The 19,747-nt window shown below is 42.8% G+C and overlaps 1 protein-coding gene across 1 annotated transcript; it reads left to right on the top strand.

Moving 5' to 3' along the window:
* Positions 1 to 68: 68 nt before the first annotated feature.
* Positions 69 to 19,451, top strand: CAV1 (caveolin 1). The gene is made up of 3 exons (XM_063155309.1): positions 69 to 226; positions 986 to 1,150; positions 17,092 to 19,451. Exons 1-3 carry the CDS (start codon positions 197 to 199, stop codon positions 17,431 to 17,433), a joined length of 537 nt encoding a protein of 178 aa, XP_063011379.1. The 5' UTR covers positions 69 to 196; the 3' UTR covers positions 17,434 to 19,451.
* Positions 19,452 to 19,747: the final 296 nt, after the last annotated feature.

The following is a 19,747-nucleotide window of genomic DNA, read 5'->3' on the forward strand; positions in this document are numbered from 1 at the left end:
GCCATGTGCGGGGCCGTCCCGCCGCTGTCATCCACCCCAGCCGGAGGCAGGCAGCCGCCCTGGCCAGCGGCCAGCCCTCTCCTCGCAGCTACCTCCCCCGGCCGGCCGCTCCGCCGAGCGGAATCTTCCTGCCTCCGCTCCTACAAGTCACAGGGCAAAGTAACTCGCGGCAGAGCCGTCAGCAGCCCGCGGCAGCATGTCCGGCACCAAATACGTAGACTCGGAGGTAGGACCACCGGGGCATGGGGCCGGGATGCTGCCCCGCCGCCGGCTCCCTGCAGCGGCTACCTGCAAGCCCCCTGAGCCGTCGGAGGAGCGGGGCGAGGGGCGGCTCGGCGGCAGGAGGGCGGAGGGCCGGGCACCTGCGGGCAGGGACAGCGGCCAGGGGGAGCCGGGGCGCTCGTCCCCGGCGGGGCACGGGGAGGGGAGCTGCTGGCTGCCGTGCGGCAAGAGCGGTGTATGGAGAGCTCCACGGCCAGAGCACCGGAATGGAGAGGGTACGGTGACGGCCCTGCATGAAGGGCGGTATAGGGAGGGGGCAGGTACAGTGAGGACAGGGCGGTGCGGGCTCCGTGTTCAGCTCCGCGCAGCGGGGGCGGTAGGGCGCGGGCAGCGCGGCGAGGGCCGTGTGGGGAGGGCGCTGCGCGGGGAGCCCCGGGCGCTCCGTGCCCTGCCCGCGGGGCCACACCCGCGAGTGGGGCCGCTCGCTCCGCCCTGGGGCAGCGCTGCGGGGCCGGGGCCGCCTGGCGGCGGGAGCGGGAGCCGGCGCCTGGCACGGCGGGGGTGTGGTGTGGTGCGCGCCCCGCGGCCGCGGTTAAATAGCCGGGCGAGGCCGGCCCGCAGCCTGCATCCCGCTGCCCGCGGGACCGGGGCCGCCTCCCCAGCCCCTGCCCCAGCCCGCCCTCCTGCGCGGCCCTGCCCTGCCCTGCCCTCCCCGCCTCACTGGGCTCTCCCCGCCCGCCCGCGCTCCCTCTGCTCCCCGCAGGGCTTTCTGTACACGGCGCCCGTCCGGGAGCAGGGCAACATCTACAAGCCCAACAACAAGATGATGGCAGATGAGCTGAGCGAAAAGGCGGTGCACGACGTGCACACCAAAGAGATCGACCTGGTCAACCGAGACCCCAAGCACCTCAACGACGACGTGGTTAAGGTGAGGGGCCGAGGCGGGGCGTCGCGGGGGGCGATACCGAGTCGTGCCGAGGCAGGATACGCGGGCGCTGTCAGGACGGCTGATGCCCGCAAACCACATCCCTCCACCTGCTGCAGGAGGGAACAGGACGGGGGCTGATCAGGTTTTTGGTGTTTTTTTTTTTTAAGAAAAGGCGGAGTGGGCAGGAGAGAGGCGGGCAGCGGCCAGGGCAGCCCCGCGGAGCTCCTGGCTGGGACGCGGAGCGGGGCTGGCCCCGTGTCGGGCTGGCTGCGCTGTCCCGGGGGGCCGGCCCCGTGTCGGGCTGTCCCGGGGGCCCGGCCCCGTGTCGGGCTGGCTGCGCTGTCCCGGGGGGCTGGCCCCGTGTCGGGCTGTCCCGGGGGGCCGGCCCCGTGTCGGGCTGTCCCGGGGGCCCGGCCCCGTGTCGGGCCGGCCGCGCTGTCCCGGGGCGCTCCGGGCGGGGGTCCCGCCGCGCCGTGTGCCGCTGCCCGCTCTGCAGCCGGGACGGGGCCGGGAGCGGGGGGATGAGTGCGTGACCTTGTGTAACACCGTCGGAAAGATTTTCCTTCCCCGAGGCACGCACAGAGGCAGGGCGGGGAGATGTCACAAACCAAATCGCCCTCCCTAAGCCTGGCGGGTGCAAAATCAGAGATTCTGGTGGCGGTTGGATTTGTGTCCTTGTTCTGTTTTGTTCTCTTTGGTGCTTTTCCTTCCTTCAAAAGATGATAAGCTAAGCAAAATCTAACTGTGCCCTTGCCTAGATTTTTTTGTTTTGGTTTATAAATCAGTTTGACTGTTTTGACAGGTCAGGGTCGATGGAGATTTTTGCTTGAAGTCACTTTGGTCAAAAATATCACAGAAATATGTTTTCTTGTAGAAAAAGAATTTATACGGACAAATTTGTACAATCCACATGTGTTACGAACGTGAGTGTTTGAGATCACTTAAAAAGTCATCGGCAAGGGTATGAGCAAAAGTCAGATTTAATATTAAGTGGCAAAGCATGACGAGTTTATTGGCAAGATTCACTCTACTACTTACAGGACAGCCAAGGCACAACAAGGGAAAACAAACAACAACAAAACCAAACAAAATTCAGGCAATCAAAACAGAAATGAACTGAGAACTGTCTAGGGGTGTGTGTATGTGCTTAGGTGTGCGTGTGTGACAAAAGACAGTGCGGGCAACAATAAAAAGGAGCAGGGCCTGAAAGTTTAACAGCACTCCAACTTAACAGTACTTAACTTATACCTTAAACCTAACAATTTAACATAGGAAGAACACTTATACCTAACTTATAGCTTAAATTTAATTTATTACTTAACATTAGCAATTTACTGAGAATAACACTGAAGAGTATTTAACCTAATTTATAACTTTGAAGTTAGCAACTCAACAGAACAACACTTAGCAACACTTAGCTTATAACTTATGTTTAACAATTTAGCATTTAAGTAAGTTTATAACTATAACCTAACGTTACTCGCTAGCTTGATTTACTTAGACACCCAAGGTACTTAGACATGTAAGAAAGCAGTATTTCTCTCACATTTGCTGTAGCATATGCGCAGGGGCATGCACACAGAGAGGAAGAGTCAGTGCAAGCAAGGTGCCTGTGAAGAATTCTCCCCAGAGATCAATGAAATATGCACTTTGGATGATTTTGCACTTCCTAATCAGCAAAGGATTGGGCCTTAAGGAATCTGCATTTTGGCCCAGGATACAGCTTGTTTCAGTGATCCTCCGTGCATGAAGCTCTGAGAGGCATCTCCTTCAGAGGGTGGTTGCTGATAAAAGCTTGCTGTAGTCCAGGAGAGCTCAAAGGGCCCTTTTTGGGCTGCTGTTTATAGGCTTGCAAGAGAGCGGGCTTTAGTCATAACAATGTTTTATCTTGGCCACACTTTGGGTCAGCACTTTCTCCGAAGGTGTGAGAGCAGGAATGTTGTGCCATTCAGGCTGGAGGGATATTTTCCAAGGGTGGTTATAAGGAAAACAGCAGATTTTTAGTAATTCCTGGGAGCAGACAGTGTTTCTGGTAAGCTTGAAAAGAGCTGAGCTCGGGTGGTGTTTCCAGAGCCAAGGCCTAACAAGCTCTGCAGCGTGGAAAGATGGAGAGGGGAATACACCACTGCAAAGTGAAAATTGAGGGTGCTGTCATCTGGGTTTGTCAGACCCTAGGGAAAATGGGAGCTGCCCAGTCCTAGTGGGTGACTAAGCCACTAAGTGCCTTGCTTAATGGCCAGCAGTGTCAGAGTGTGTGCCATTCACCATGTTTGTTGTAATGAAGACCGTTATCAAAAAAGAAAAATACACTATTGTTTCCAGAGAATCAAGAGGTGAGCTCTGGATCCTGAATGTGTATCTATAAAATGATTCATGCTATGTGCAGACAATTTAACAAGGTCTTGATTCAAATTCCAGACTTCAACACAATTTGAAGGTCCTGAATATGACAAGCCATGGTCATATTGCTGGATCGATGCTAAGAATTATCACAGCAGCCTGTATATTTAAGGAGCCATATAAAAATGAAAAGGCATAAAATTATTATTTGTCTAGAAAAAATAATCTGTGTACCTAATGGTACAAAACTGCCTTTAAAATGGATTATTTTAAAGAGGAGGAGCAGCTGAGTAGACAGGGAATGCCAGAGCTCATGAATAGCCCTGCATCACAGTTTATTGCGTATGTCAACAGGAGAAGTCCCCAAAGCAACCAGACCTTCTGAGGATGAGTCATTGCTCCCAAGCAAGTCAGAATTCTGGTGTCCACAACCTAACCTAATGAAAGAAAGACCCTGATGGGAAAAGAGACCACTGACAGAAAAAAAACATAGTGGGCTTAAAAGAAGATGAAACCTACAAAGCCTATCCTGCCCTCTCTGCCTCCCACAGAGACAAGGATTAAGGAAGTTTGTTACATTCCATCTTCTAAAATAAACTTGGGGAATAATAAGTATAGGAATGGAAAAAACAAGCCTTTCAGTTTGTCCTTTTGAAGTAATCGTGGTTCAACACATGCACCAAAAACCTGCAAACAGCCAGAATACCAGTACTGCCTCTATGTCAGCAAGTGAGCTCCTGGTGGTGGAGATAGTCACATTAAGACATAGGAATATACCAAAATGCATTTGATGTTAACCAGACAGGATGCATTTTACATCATAAAAACAGCAATATGTGTACAAAATGGCATTGTAAACCAACACTTTCTGTTTTGTTACAAGGATAAATAAGAATAACTTTTATTTTAAGTATTTCATAGATAGATCAACCTGCAGAGTAGAGAGAGGATTTTTGCCACAATTTGCATTTATATGGACCACAGGGTCTATTCAGTCTATTAGACATAGCAATAAAATTCACACCCAGTGCCTAGGGGACAAGCTTGGATTGGGGTGAAAATACACAGATTCAGTCCCTGCCTTAGCCATCAGTCTGTAGTCCCCTTCTGACATGCATCTGCCATTCTTACTTGGGCAGTAAAGCTTCCAGGCAGAATGTTAAACTGACTGACAGAGACCCCAGTCTTAAGTACTGAAAGCCGGAGGAAAAAAAAAGTGTAGGAGTTGTGTAATGCCAGAAGTATGGCTTAGGCTGAGCTCAATTTTGTTTAAAGCCGTTGCATTTTTATAGATTCAAAACTTTCTGCTTTATACCCACTATTTTATGCATTTCTTGCCCCTTGACTATGAGGCACAACAGCATGGAAACTGGGGACTAATCAGTCAGCCATGAAATAGAAATGATTAGACAGAGGATGAGGAATCTGCTCTGTAAGCAGCTCTCTAAAAGGCCTCAGTGTTGTCTGTATTCAAATACTTCCCATAGCACATTTTAAAAATAACCTTCTCTTGTGAGAAGCAGGAGACACCTTCCCTTGATTTGCAGCAGAGCATCTGCCCAGCTTCCCCTGCAGCAGATGTGTGGTGCAGGCAGCTTTAGGGTTGGGATCCAGGCAAGGAGCAGAAACCCAGTCAAAATCCTTTTATGAAAACTAGACACATGGAGCAGCTTTGCATCAAAGCTGTTGGTGACTTTGCTTATGGTTTGTCTTTGAATGACCTGTGAAGTGGGAGCTTAGTGCTGGGAGGTTTCCAGAAAAATGGAGCAAATGACTGGATTTATGTTCAGAGAGGGATGTGAACAAGGCCTTATGGAACCTGAGGTGTGCAGACAGTGAAAGTAACAGCTCTGAACAGGGAGAAGCACAAACTAGTAAAAATCACCAGAACTTCCCCTTTTTCCCCATTTTTACAGTGGAGACGAGAAAGAAGAGATTTTCTTCCTCACACAACTGTGCTCATACATCACCTAGACAGAGGGAGAATGTGCACTAGTGGTTCCCTTGTTCAGGCACTGGCTTGTGAAGGTGGCTAGTGAGGCAGGGGGCGAGGAGGGAATCTAGGAAGGGAGAAGCAGCCTGTGTGCCTGTGGGAGCTCTCCAGGAGTCATGCTGGTGATCATACAGGTGGTTTGCCATAGTTTTATCTGTTTCATGTGTCCTTCACCAGACAGTTCTGCTCTTGGACTTGTGTCCCACAGGTTTTCTTTGTGATGAGACACAACAAACAGGGTGGAAAGCTTATTGATTTTTTCTCTCATTCATTCCCCAGTTATCCAGGACTCACATGAAGGTGCCTGAAGTTCAGGCTTTGCTCTTCTTGTTTCCCAACACATTATTTGTGTTTTTCGAGTACGGCTAAATTGCAGCCTTCGAGTTTTAGAGTTCAAACTTTCTCAACATATCTGTGGTCAAGTCTGCACAGAGTTTATTGACTTTGGAAAATGCAGAGGCGGGAGCCAGCTCTCCTACAGGTTACTCTTCTCACTAACTTCCTTGCTCCTTGCTGAGAATAAGCACAGACCTTGCAGCCAACTCTACAAAGTCTAATCCTCACTTTACTAGTGAGGACCAAATGTGCAGTCACATCTGCAGCCAGATTACCATTTTTTCCTACAGTGATGTGCCAGGAAGAAAGAACTGTGGCTGGTCTACCATCTAGAACATAATTATTTTTTTATTGTAAACATGTGGTGTCTATCTGCTGTTGGTTGTATAGGAGTCCTTTTTGCTCTGGAAAAAAAAAAAATTTAGTACTTGCCTAGAGATGTGAGGATGAAGAGCTTTTGTACCAAGTCTCAAAAGATTACGTATTCCTGCCTTCCACTTAAAACTAATGCAGTTGAGAGCAATTCAACTTACTGCAAGGAAAAGTCTGGAATTTTTAGTCAAACGTTGACAAATACTGTAATACCCTTATGTACTCATTAGGGAGGAAAGTATTACTCAGGCACGCTTTGACAGCTATTTACAATTTCTGCCTCATAATAAAAAGAGAGGTTTTTCAAAAGCAGTTTACATTTTATGTAATTTTTCATGATTAAGGCCCCTCCCTGTTGTACTGAGCACAGTGTAAGATGCACAGAGAGATGCCTGGTCAGAGCACTTCCCATTCCCACACCTGAGAACCTCCTGGAAGGAAAGCAGGTGTCACCCCATGCTCTGTTTGAATGGGAGACCTAAGGTGGGCTGTCACTCAGATGTGACAACAAGTGTCAACCTGAGAGGAACCCAGTTCTGCTCTTTAACACAGTAAAATGAGAGAAAAACAGAGCTCAATCAGGTGCTATTTCTGAAATAAGTATTTAAGTGAAATATAATGCAGACCCTTTTGCTTTGTTTTTAGACATTGTTAAAAGTCATGAGATCATAGATAAATGTTTAAGTTTAAAAACATCCATATAATACATAGATCACAAATCTATGTGTATGTGTTCCAATCCAAGCTTGTCACCTGGGCTCTTGCTGTTGACAGTGACCAAAGTGTGATGCCTCTGGAGGCAGATTCACTGTGTTTAACCACAGGACAGGAGAAGCAGTGCTCTCAGAGGGCATGCTTGTCTCAACTGCTGATACTTGTGGTTTAGACATGGCACCTTACTTGTGCAAAACAATTAATTAAATGAAATGGTTCTGTAATGCTGTGTCCTATTAACAAGCTATGAGGTTTAGATTTAAAATGCAAGCAGAGTTAAATGTTTGACTTTGGCTGACCATGTGATTCAGTTCTGTTTCAAACATTTCTTCCAAGGCTAGTCTAGGAGTATGAGATTAAAGCCTTGAGTCGTTATGAATGCCAGTTTATACAAGGTCTGAGCGAGGTTTTAAGAGTTCTGAAAAATTGTTTACTTGCACGTTAATTAGGAGTTCTCAGGCATGGAATTTCTGAATGTCCATAAGAGAACAGCTAATAATGGCATCTGTTCTAATGAAAGCTTCTTTCTCTAAAAACTGTGTTCGCATTTAAACTCATGGTATTATTAAAGCCTTATGCACAGCCTTCTTGCTTGGCATGATGAACATGACTCATAACTCCACAGAAAAATTTGATGGCCATGGGGACAGAGCAAATGATTCAGCATGGCTGTTTCTTTTGTTAGAATTTATTGGACACTATCTCAGATTCAAAAGAGGCAAATACTTTTCAATTCTGATAACTTCAACAATCATATGTTAGAAAATATTAAGAACAATTTGAATTGATTGTCGAATTTTTAGCCCACTATGTGGATAGAAACACTGTCTTCTTGCATGGATATCTAAAACAAACAAACAAAGAATATTGAAATGCAAAACTCTCCAGGGGAAAAAGGGATAATTGCGTACAGTAGAATCGTTTACCAATGAGGTCCCCAGTGAGGAAATTTTATCTTGGTTGTGTTTAAGGCAACAGAAAGAAGAAAATACAACTGAACTTGGGGGATTCTGAAACACTTGTGATCTCTGGAAAACTGAAGACAGAAATAGTTCTAATCTAAGATAAGTTTGTATTTCCCACAGCTCTCAAATACCCTCCGCGTAGACACCAGCATGAAGTCTATATCAGTAACTGATTTTTTGAGGTTTTTGATCCAGAACTACCATATTTATTTTCTTGACAAATGACAGCTATAAAACTCATCTTGGACTCTAAAAGGGTTGCTTATTTTGAATGTGAAAGAGAAATTATGCCATTTAATTTAATTTGATTTATTGTGGAGGCAGGTTTTGCACCATTAGTCTCTTTATATTTTCATGACAGACTTCTTAAGAAAATATTTTTGATTTGAAAAAAAATTAAAATTTTTTAAAAAATTCAAAACAATTGAAAAAGTTTTAAAAAAATTGAACTTTATGGAATATCATTCTTGTCAGAAATTGTTACCAGATTAGCAATCAAAAGAAAAATAATTTCAGTGCCAATGTCCCATTTTAATGAGCTCATGCATTGATAAAATATGATTATATTCAAGATGTAGGAGCTGTGCTGTAGATGTTAGTGGGGCTGTACAAGGGTGGAGTTTGTTCCTAGTTAAAAAAAATAGGAACTGATAAATTCAACTTCATAGATAAGAAGTGAGAAGACATTCTCACAGCTGAAGGTGAAGGCATCACATGCTCTGTCTGCACTCCTGCTGTGCTGAATTTATATTCTGAGTTCCAAAAAAGCCTAAGGGAGTCTCATAGATGGATTGCAACATTTCCTCTTTCAGCTTTGAAATACCTTATTGGAATTCAAACAGATGCTACAAAAAATAATCAGTTTTTCTCAAGATCAGGGATCTATAGATCCCTCTGTAGAGCTCAGCCATAAAATCATCAACTGTTTTATGAAGTCCAAGTTCACGTATCATAGAAAGGTTTGGGTTGGAAGGGACTTTAAAGATCATCCAGCTCCAGCCTCTGCCATGGGCTGGGATGCCACTCACTAGATCAGGTTGCTCAAAGCCTTCTCATCCTGGCCTTGAACACTTCCAGGGATGGGGCATCCACAGCTTCTCTGGGAAACCCATTCCAGTGCCTCTCCTAGGAATTGCTTCCTAATATTGAATCTAAAACCTACTCTGTTTCAGTTAAAAGCCATTCCTCCTTGTCCTTGTAAAAAGTCCCTCTATAGTCCACTTTATTTACTATTCCAAGAGCCTTCTCTTCTCCAGATGAACAACCACAAGTCTCTCAGCCTGTCTTCACAGAGGGTGTGCTCCAGCCCTCTACTCATCTTTTTGGCTCTCCTCTGGACTTGCTCCAACAGGCCCATGTTCTCATCTTGGAGGCCCCAGAGCTGGACACTACTCCAGGTGGGGTCTCATGAGAGCAGAGTGGGAGAATCACTTTCCTCAACCTGTTCCTTTTGGTGCAGCCCAGGGTGCTGTCAGCTTTCTGGGCTGCAGGCCAGATCATATTGAGCTGCTCATCAGCCAGCATCTCCCAGTCCTTCTCTGCAGGCTGCTCTCAATCTAGGTACCACCCAGCCTGTATTTGTGCTTGGGACTGCCCTGATGCAAGTGTAGGACCTTTCACTTGGCCTTGTTGAACTTCATGAGGCTCAGAGGTGCCTTGCTGTCAGGCCTGTCAAGGCATCCCTTTCCTCCAGTGTGTCAGCCTCACCACGCAGCTTGCACTCGTTCCCATTGCTGTTCTCATGCAGTTTATGACAGGAGCAAAAAGATCTTGATTTTTATGAAATACTAAAGAAATACCTTATATTTAAGGATCAGTAACTTGAGCTCTTCCATAAGAAAGACCACATTCTAACAGTACAAATGCAGGGTCAAGTTTATTTTTAAAATAAAAGAGAGGCAGCTGGGCATCACTGCACACTCACTGTCAGCAATAAGCATGGTTCAGGTAGAAATGAGGGGAAAAGGTGAAAACAAGTTATACAGATTTGCAAAAAAGAATGGCAGCAGCTAACAGGTGTGTGTTTATTATAGCATATGTTATCAAGAGTCTCCTCTCCTTAGACTCCCTTTACAAACTATAAAGAGAAAAAAAGTGTTTTCCAGGTCTAAAACAACCTCCAAGGGTCACTGTCTCTCCATGCACTACTGAAGAGTCTGAGGTCACTGCATTTCTACTTCATATTAGTGCCTAAATTTAGGAATGATAAAGTTAGACCAAGTTCTAAAAACTTATGCTTAATAGTAGTTTATTACCTTAATAGTATATAAGCATAATAAAACAGAAATCTGTCATATTTATTAAATAAAATTTAAAATATAAAATCAGTTTACACAATGTCTTTTATTAAGGCTTTTGGATTCAGTTTAACTCCAGGCACCAGTGAAATAAAAGAAAAAATTTCTTGTATGTTTAGTGTAGTCAAAACTTCACACTGGTGTTCATAAATATATCTCTTTAAACATACAGATGGACAGACATACATGGATATGCATAAATGTATTAGGATTCTTTGCTAAAATAGCTGTATCAAACAAAGAACTGTGGGACATGAACCAAGTAATAAAAACAAAGAAAGCTTCTTAGAGGTTTCTCTTTGGGAAGGCTGCAATAACCTCCCAGCAGCCCAGTTTCCAGGGAGGAAAACAGTAATTTTATTTTCTGACTGCTTACTCCAACAACATCAAGACATTTGTCAAGGAACTAGCTGACATGGTATCCCCACCTGCACAGGAAGTTTTGCAGTGTTAGAGTGCAGGTCTTTTCTTGAAACTGCTTGTCTTTCCTTCTGGCAGCCTGTGTTGGAACGGGACAGGCAAGTGCTTCAGGAGATCTCTGGGGAGCAGCTGGTTGCTGCAGTGCTCACCCATTGGCATAATTTGTGTTTTCCTTACGAGCACTTCCACAGGTTTTGGTGAGCCTGCCCATCTGATGGAACAAAGACCATCAGCAGGGCTTTTGTGGTATGTAATCAGTACAGGCAGGGAGCAGGACATTGTTCTCTCAGTAAATAGAAGCAGAAGAATATTTTTTTTCTTTTTTCTGTGATTTTCAGTTTGTGAAATGGTGACCTGCAGTCCCCCCCTTTTCTAAGTCATGGCATCCTTTACACATTTTCAGAATGCATTTGAGTATTTGTTATGCATGCAGTAGGAGTCACTCCTGACCAGGCTGGTTTTCTTCTCTGGCTAGAAGAGTGCAGTCCTTCAATTCCACTTTCCAACATGGATATCCTTGTTTGTTAAAGCATTGTTTGCTTTTCTGGCATACTCTGTAGCGCTCAGGAAAGATTCACTGTTTCCATTAAGAGATCTGCCAGCAGAACACTTTTCTTGCCATACTGTGGGAAGCAGGCACAGGGAGACAGGAAAGGTAGAGCAAATTCTTTGGTCAGTTTGTGCAAGTAACTGGGGTGCAACAGTTCTGTTTGCTTGTTTAGGCTCTCGTTCACTTTGGAAATACTTGTTTGTAAGTTTTCTGCACTCAACAAGCCTTACACAACAGCTCTGATCCTAGCCATCTGCAGTCATGGCATCTTTTTTTTATTTTTTTTGCAAAGAAACAACTGTTGTGCCTTGTGATCTGGCCAGTCCCCAGAAGAACAGTGTGCTCTGAAGACAGACTTTGAGGTTGACAGGCAAAGCCTAATCATGCTGCAGCCCAGCCTGGAGGGACTCTTGGGGTTGCCCTGTTAGATGCTTGCCACCAATACCAAGATTCAAGATGATTTCTTGTCTTGTGAGGGAACAGAACAGTGCTAGATGTGCCCATTTTGTAGTCACCCTTTTGCTCAAGGTTTGTATAAATAGTGTGGAAGAGAATGAGTTTTTGCTTTAGTGAGCACCTGAGATCACCTAATGTTGGCTGTTGAGACCTGATTAGTGAGGAAGTAGACCATCTAGGAATCATGGAGCTCTGTGTGTTCAGGAACAAAGTGCCAGCTTTCCTACATAACTACAGGTTTGCCAGATGGAGATAACACAGTGCTCTTAAAAGGGTGTATGAATCTTTGGGTGTCTGGGAGGCAAGGGAGGATCAACTTTCTCCTGTAAGCCCCAACAACTCCCTGTCCTCTTTCCTGCAGATTCAGTAGAAAGAGTATAAACTTCTTCATCCTTTCCTCTTAAACTGTGGCAGCAGTCAGGACAAGCATCATATGTGGTAATGTTGTGTTCCAAAGGATCAAGGAAATAAATAAATGCTTAACTGGCATCAGTGATTTAACAGAAAGCTTGTGAGTTTATTGCTTAAGTTTTTTTTTCAGCTGCTGTGAAAAACAAGTTCTTCTCTAGGCACTGTAACTGGGAATTTAAAGTTCCAAATAGCATGTGGAAGTGCTAAGGGAATTATAATCTCATATGCTCACACATTTTCTTATTTTTAATAATACACATCAGCCTTCTCCAACATAAGAACAGTGTTGCATCTGTCCTTAACATCACCTCCCAAATGTGACCCGTGCCATAGAAAGGGTTGTTATTTTGTGATATTTTATACATTTTTGTATGTTAAATGTTTCTTTAAAGAACATTGAATAAATACATTTGGGAATTTTACAAATTGCATTTATTACAACAGAAAAGAAAAAGACCATTTCTGCCTCATGCCTTGCAAGGACATCTTTTAATACAGTGAAACAATATCATATTTAGGGTCTTGGAATCAGAGAAAACCTGTTTAAAATCAACCCAGTGTAAGCAGTAAGGACAATTTCCACACCCTGGGCATAAAGAATAGTAAATAGTAAAGAATAGTAGCTTATGATGCTTTCCTGTGTACATTTAACCCTTTAGGCAGAGTGTGTAAGCATATTGACATCAGTGGGACAGTTCACATTTTCATGTTGTGTGCATATTTAAGTGTTCTGCCTGCCTGGACATATTAGTGATCAATCAATACAGTAAGGATCTAAGCTTCCTTTTACTGACTCTAAGAGATAGTGAAAGCACACCAAAATTTAGGCATTCTCAGCACTTGTTTGGGTTCCTCTGGAATAGAATAGGGGTGGTGCCTGGCTGTGTGAACTGTGTGCTGTGAGCACAGTGGCAGCGTGCAGCTACCACACACAAAGATATGAATTATGATAGTTACAGTCACAGAAATGTAGGTCAAAGCCTAATGCTGGTGGTCTTAATAATTTATTTTTTTTTCTGACCGACCAAGCACAGTAATTTTTTCTCTGTGATGAATATTACAAACCTCAAAGAACAAACTTCTGAAAAGCACAGCTGGTAAGTAGGTGATTTGAGCCTGGCATTTAATATACCTTTCCAGTTGGCCAGCTTCTGATACATGGGGACTTGAAGTGACAAGGTCAGCAGGTCAACTGATTTCATGCATGTAGCATATGTTATTGAGTCAGATGAAAACTTTACACTGTTAAGCTTTTTTGATTAATAGTTCTGATCTTTAAATAGACATTTTGCCTGTCTTGTAAATAAATCTTGTAAATAAATCCCATACCATTTCCCTTTCTTGTAAATAAATCTATTTTAGAATCAAAGCAGGTTCCCCAGTTTCCTGATAGGGGTTTAATAAACAAGTGCAGAGCAAAAGAAGCTGCTCTATGATTCTCATAGCAGAATCAGACAAAAGCTTCAAGCAATGTAAAAACTGGCTTTACCAAACTGAATAGTAGGAAACAAAGAATTGCTGAAGTCAGGAAGTGCATTGTAGGCATGGAGCAGGAGTTGATAGTGTTTAATAGTTTGGTCTGAAACAGAAGGCTAGAGCAAGTTATTAGCATCCTTTAGAGGGTCAAACCTAATTTCCTGTACTTCTCTCGTGCATGTATTTTCACTGGCTTGGCAACTGCCTCTGTGATTTCACAGCACATCCTGACAGCTCTGGAGGAACAAACTACACAAGGAACATGAAATCTACAAAAAAAGACATGTGCACAACCTAAGAAAACCTTTATGTAGATAAAATGAGAGCTCACAGATCTACATGTACATGGTGCTTGACAAAAGTGACCTTGAGAACAATACCCTAAAAATGTTGTCTTATACTTGCAAGACAGTTAGATTCGTTACCAGAAATGACAGCATCTTTCTTCTGTAGGATCATATTTCTAGGCACTTCTCTTTCTCTTGTCAGTCCTATTTTTACTTTACTTACTTCAGTTGGACACTTTTTATCAGTCTGATGACACTCACCGTCAGTGAGTGCTACTGAACTATAATCCAGAGGAGAGTCGTAGGAGGGACTGAGGAGGGACTGAGTAATCTGAGTGATGTAAGTGTAATCTATAGCAAGGCAAAATGCATCCAGTCACCTGTTACTCCTGCAGCCTGTGGAGAACAAGTTAAAATCAGGATCCATCATGGGAGTGGTTTAGTGCAGGAAGAAGCTGAGTGATATCTCAGTTCCTGCAGCATAAGGACTTATCTGTACTGCTTGAAGAGTGAAATAAATAGTGTTTCCCAGGCAGTGTTCTGTTAGCACATGAGTAGAAGAGCCCAGATTACCTCAACTCTGCCTCTCTTTATTTAGACATTGCTGCAGGTAAGTCTGTTTTTGGACAGCACCGCAGAGGTTCATGTGCCAGGCGTTCTTTCTTGGCATGTACATAATGTTCTTATGTATTATAATGTTCTTACAGCTTTTGGGCAGATAACAGGTTCATTTTAACACTGTATTCAGCTAAGAGTTTAAGTTGCCAGGCCATTTTTCTTTTCAAACAAGTTCCCTTATTCAAATTGGAGTAATGTGAAATGGAATTTGAGGAATAATGAAATGGGCAGACATGGTAGTGTGACATCAGCTAGCATTCCTACAGGGCCATCTCTTTTACTTCTCTGCACTGTTAGAAGCATTCTGAGAGCTGTTGAAATTGCTCCAAGCTAACCTCTTGGTAATTAAGGTGTCGTGAATACATCACTGTTATCTCACAGACAGATTCATTCCTGAGTGTTTTAGGACAGCAGTGTATGACTTGAGCTGGGAAATCCTGACCAAAGATATATCATAAATGTTCTAATATTAGCATCATCTCCTGGAGGAGTACAGGGCTGTCCATCTGGAAATGTTATATGCCATGATTCTTCTGTCAGCTCCCCAGCTCTCCAAGGACATTTTTTTGAACACAACAGGCTAAAAATATTTGTTACTGAGAATCACAATTACAGAAAGTTTACTGTTTGATTTGCAAACCAGTGAGTTTATTGGCTTCCATTTTCCATTTCATTACAAGGGTTTACTTTGAAAGTAATCAAATTACAGGCTAATTTTACTATATATTTTTTAAAATTTATAAAATTCACATTCAACTATGGCTTCATTTTGCTTGCCAAAAAAATTGCATTTCTGATAAAAATAGGTCTCACTTGGCTAAAATAAAGATGCAACCATGAAAAGGCTCATGGAACTCAATGCAAACTTTTTTTCCTTATGAGATCTAATATTTCCCTTATCAGCCAGTTGAAATAATACAAGATGGTATTTCCACTACAACTGAAATTAATGGAAAGACTTTAGATACAACATTGACTAGCCCTCAATGCTTTGAACCTCTATGATGGCTGTGTTACCTTTACCAAGGATTACAGCATCAGCTGATGGCAAGCATGCAATAAGTTGACTAAAGTTTTAGAATAAGAGAGCTATACTGAAGCATGTAGTCCTTATGTAGTAATATTTTTTGAGAAGCAGCTTTTTTTTACTATTGTCATTCTGGGTTTTGCCATCATGTGGATATTTTTATTATCTGATTTCAAGGAAAATTTTGATAAAAAGCCAAGAACGCCCATTCACTTTGAAAGCGAGCTAACATGAGATGTGTCTACAATGAAAAGTTTGCTTTTGAATAGCTGCAGAAGCAGATTGTATGTCTGCTTGCTTATGTATGCTAAAAAGAAAATCTACTCTGCCAATGCAGAGTCCGACATAGGTTTCTGTGGAGATCTAGTTTCTCAGTGCTACCTTTAGGTGTGATGATAATGAATATCCATCCCAAAGAATGACTTTCAGATCACTAGAACATAGTTCAGAGTAGCAGAAAAAGAGGAGGTTTGTAATTTGAATGACAGGATGTCTAGAGAGGAGCACTAGCAGAGAGAGTAATGTGAATACGTTCAATTAAGCCACCCTGGTGTTAGGCATTCAAGGTGTTGGATATCACAGATAATTCAGAAATTTCCTCTCAAGGACTTACCAGCCATTCACATAGGTTGCACCTAGACTGTACACTTCTGCTTGTAATTATATTTTTTCTCTAAGAAGCTGGAAAGTCCAGTGGTATTATAATATTTGTCCCTTTACTAGTAACTTATTTCTGGGGGTGATAAAACTTTCAGCAGGAGAGAAGAACAAATGCTTTTCAATTGTTACATATATTTTAGACTAAAAGAAGTGATTGTGAGCCTTTTCTTACAGTATAAGCAGTATTTACACAGAGTATATGTATAGTCACCTTCTTCCAGCATGCTAAGGTACAATTGCCTGAGTTTCTGAGGCTGCTGGCCCCTGTCATACTTACCTTGCTCCTGTAAATCTTCACTTTTGGCAGCATTATAATCTCACTTCGGGATCCAGTCCCAGGAATGCAAATTTTTTTTCTTTCATCTGACTTAAACAGCCATCTATTTCCTTGCAGAGGAATAGTGTTGTGATGTTCTCTTTCCTGTTGTTAGCAGTGCCTATACAATTGGTTGTGCTGATTAAATTAAATATCCTGTATTGTGGGTTATATCAAACATGTCTGTGTGACATGGAGCTGAACCATCATTGCAATTCTGTTAATATTCTTATAGAAATGTTATGACAATTAAGCTTCCTGAACAACTTAGTATTTCAACAGAGAGTGCTAAAATATGCATGTTGGAATGCACTGCTTCCTTAGGTGACTTTCTGAATGACTTATGAATAGTCAAAACAATGAAATATGATTTTATTCACCTGTTTTGTACCTTAAGCAGACCAGAAGGGCACTGCATACCTTAGGGCTGTGGGAAGTGAGGAAGATATATTCTGTTTTGTGGAAAACTCCATCTAGAAGTTAGATGTCTAATTTTGAGCTAATCATTGAGGCTCCCTGGTAATCACTGGGTAAAGGTTACTGAAGATTCATGACTTAAATCATGGGTTATAATAGATTGAATCACGTGAGGGTGTAGGAAGTACGTGCTTTGTGATTCTTGCAGCTCTCCAGGAAAGGTGTTTCTGGAACACACCCTTGATGTGAATGTCTGACTGACCTGACTTTGTGTTCTTTGCTGCAGATTGATTTTGAAGATGTGATTGCTGAGCCAGAGGGAACACACAGCTTTGATGGGATTTGGAAGGCCAGTTTTACCACCTTCACTGTAACGAAATACTGGTTTTACCGTTTACTGTCAGCAATCTTTGGTATTCCTATGGCTCTCATCTGGGGCATCTACTTTGCCATTTTGTCCTTCCTGCACATCTGGGCGGTGGTGCCGTGCATAAGGAGCTACCTGATTGAGATCCAGTGCATTAGCCGTGTCTATTCCATCTGCATCCACACGTTCTGCGACCCGCTCTTTGAGGCCATAGGCAGAGTGTTCAGCAGCATCCGAGCCACAGTACGGAAAGAGATCTGAGGGACAATTCAAGGAGAGCCATCAGCCTAGGAAGGGGGTGAAGGTTTTGTGTTTTTTGGAGTGTTTTGGTGCCAGTTTTGTGTTTCCCAAAGCAACATACAGCAACTGGTGGTGGACTGGCCCAAAACAAAGAATCACTTGCTCAGTTTCTTTTTCTACTGTTCATCTGTTCATTCTTACTGGATTACTTGCCTTTTTTTTTTTTTTTTTCCCTTTCTTTTGCCTTCTGCCCCCCCACCCCCTTTGGTCTGCATTTTAAACTAACCTTAAAGGGCTGTTCTTCCATGCCAGCTGCATATTATTTTGCTGGCTGTTCAATTCAGAGATTGAAGTGTTGTTGGATGCCTTTTTATCTTACCCTTCATTCCTTGTGAGATAAATCCACAGTGATACTGAAGAATGACAAAAATGCTTTCCAACACTATAAAGCCATTCATTTTATTGTGGCTAAAGAGTGCAGAGCTATCACAGCAGAATGAACGTGACCAGCTGGCAGGTTTTAGCAGAATGTTCTTTTTCAATTGGATTGTCAGTTGACTGCAGCTATTTACAGTCGTGGTCAGATATTGTGCAGTATGATAAATTAGTTAAGTAAACATATTACTGAACTAGCATATGTCCTGAAAATTTAACATTTTGTCAGGCTGGAGACATTGACATGTAAAAGCTTTGGTCGGTGCCTTTCTGTCTCATTCTGTCTCGGAAGTTTGCATCCAGTCATTTCTCAACCTTTGCTAGGATTGTAGAAACAAACTGCAGTTGAGAGCTAAAACTGGTCATTACAGAAATGTTTTCCTGACTGTGACTTATGACACATCCCTTAGCAAGCATTTAGGTGCTTATCTCATTGGCATCTGGGGTATTTTTGCAAAGTATTAATATAAATACACACTGCAGGTATGCCGGAGATAATCCTGAGTTAAAAGGAAAATGAAGGAGTGCCAAATAAGCCACAGGAGGCCAGGGAGGAGCTGCCCCTGCCAGAAACTTTTCTACAGCTTTCAAAACTTCCCTATCAGCAGAGGTCAGCCTGCCACTAGCACAGAGATCGTTTTCAGGATGCTTTGCTGAGTCTAAATTTATCCATCACAAGAGATGCTTTAGAATCTTCACATTTGTGTGTTGCTTTGTTCATTTTTAGCTGAGCTGCCACATCAGGAAGTCTTAAACAGAGGGTGTTGTGTGAAACTAGCGTATTGCAAAGTGGAAGGCCTCAGCAGCGGGGCCTTTGCGACCTGTTCTGATGCTGTGACCTGCAAGAGCTTTTTGCCCTCATGACAGTACTGTGTTCAGAGATGCTCTCTGCATCCTCATTGGTTTGTGTGAAGCATTTGTAAAAATAGTTGTGAGGCTAATCAGCTTTATTGTAAACCAAGCTGGGGTCTGAGCCTGCTCCAGCTGGAATCTCTGGCAAACCAGTTCGTGACATGCAGGAGCGCAAACTTCATCCCTTGGGGTGAACATGGAGCTGTCTGGTACACCTACAGCTTTTTTTTATTTACTGCTGATATTTCACATATTGCTTTACCTAACATGGAAGTGCCTTCCATTCTCTTTCTGCCAAAGCATTGAAAACTTTAGGAAATGCTGCATTTTTAAGTGGGGGTGGGGGAGGGAAAATGGGGGTGGGAAAGGGTGCACAAAAATTTACAAAGCTATTAACTACTATTTGCATTTAAAACAGACACTGGTATGGATATAGTTTGATGTTTTTCTATGTACATAATGAAGAGTGTACTATTATAGATTTTTTTCAGTATTAAAGACAACCAAGATTGTAAACAAGAAATATTTTATCTTTTTATGAGGAAAATCACTCCAAAGAAAACCTTCTTGATTACCATATAAACTGCATATCCTGAAAGATGTCTGTTCACTTAGATTTCTTAGTCCCTAATCCAAATACATTGCTGATCCAAACATTTACATTATTGTTATAAGCTTACAGATATAACTTACACCTTTTTAAAAATTCTGCATGTACATTAAAGACTACAATAAAAAGATGCTTAATGGTAGATCCTGTCTGACTTCTTTTTCCTTGAAAGTCATATGGACAAAATTGTTTAACGCTTTCTTTGTCAGTCCAGTAGAAACAGGATTTTTCCTAATAAAAGCTCATTAGCCTTAGCATTTAATGTATGGAAATAGGGGAATGACAGCTTTTATTCAGCCGTGTATGGACGTAACTTGTGACAGGACAGTTCATTTCTATGGGTGTTCTGCACAATACCTGTCACACTGTTACAGAAAAGCCCAACAAAACATGCTATTATGAATGGTCTACAAATCTGGTAACTGTATTATAATGTTC

The sequence above is a fragment of the Melospiza melodia genome, chromosome 4 (genome assembly GCF_035770615.1).
Source record: "Melospiza melodia melodia isolate bMelMel2 chromosome 4, bMelMel2.pri, whole genome shotgun sequence".
NCBI lineage: Eukaryota > Metazoa > Chordata > Aves > Passeriformes > Passerellidae > Melospiza > Melospiza melodia.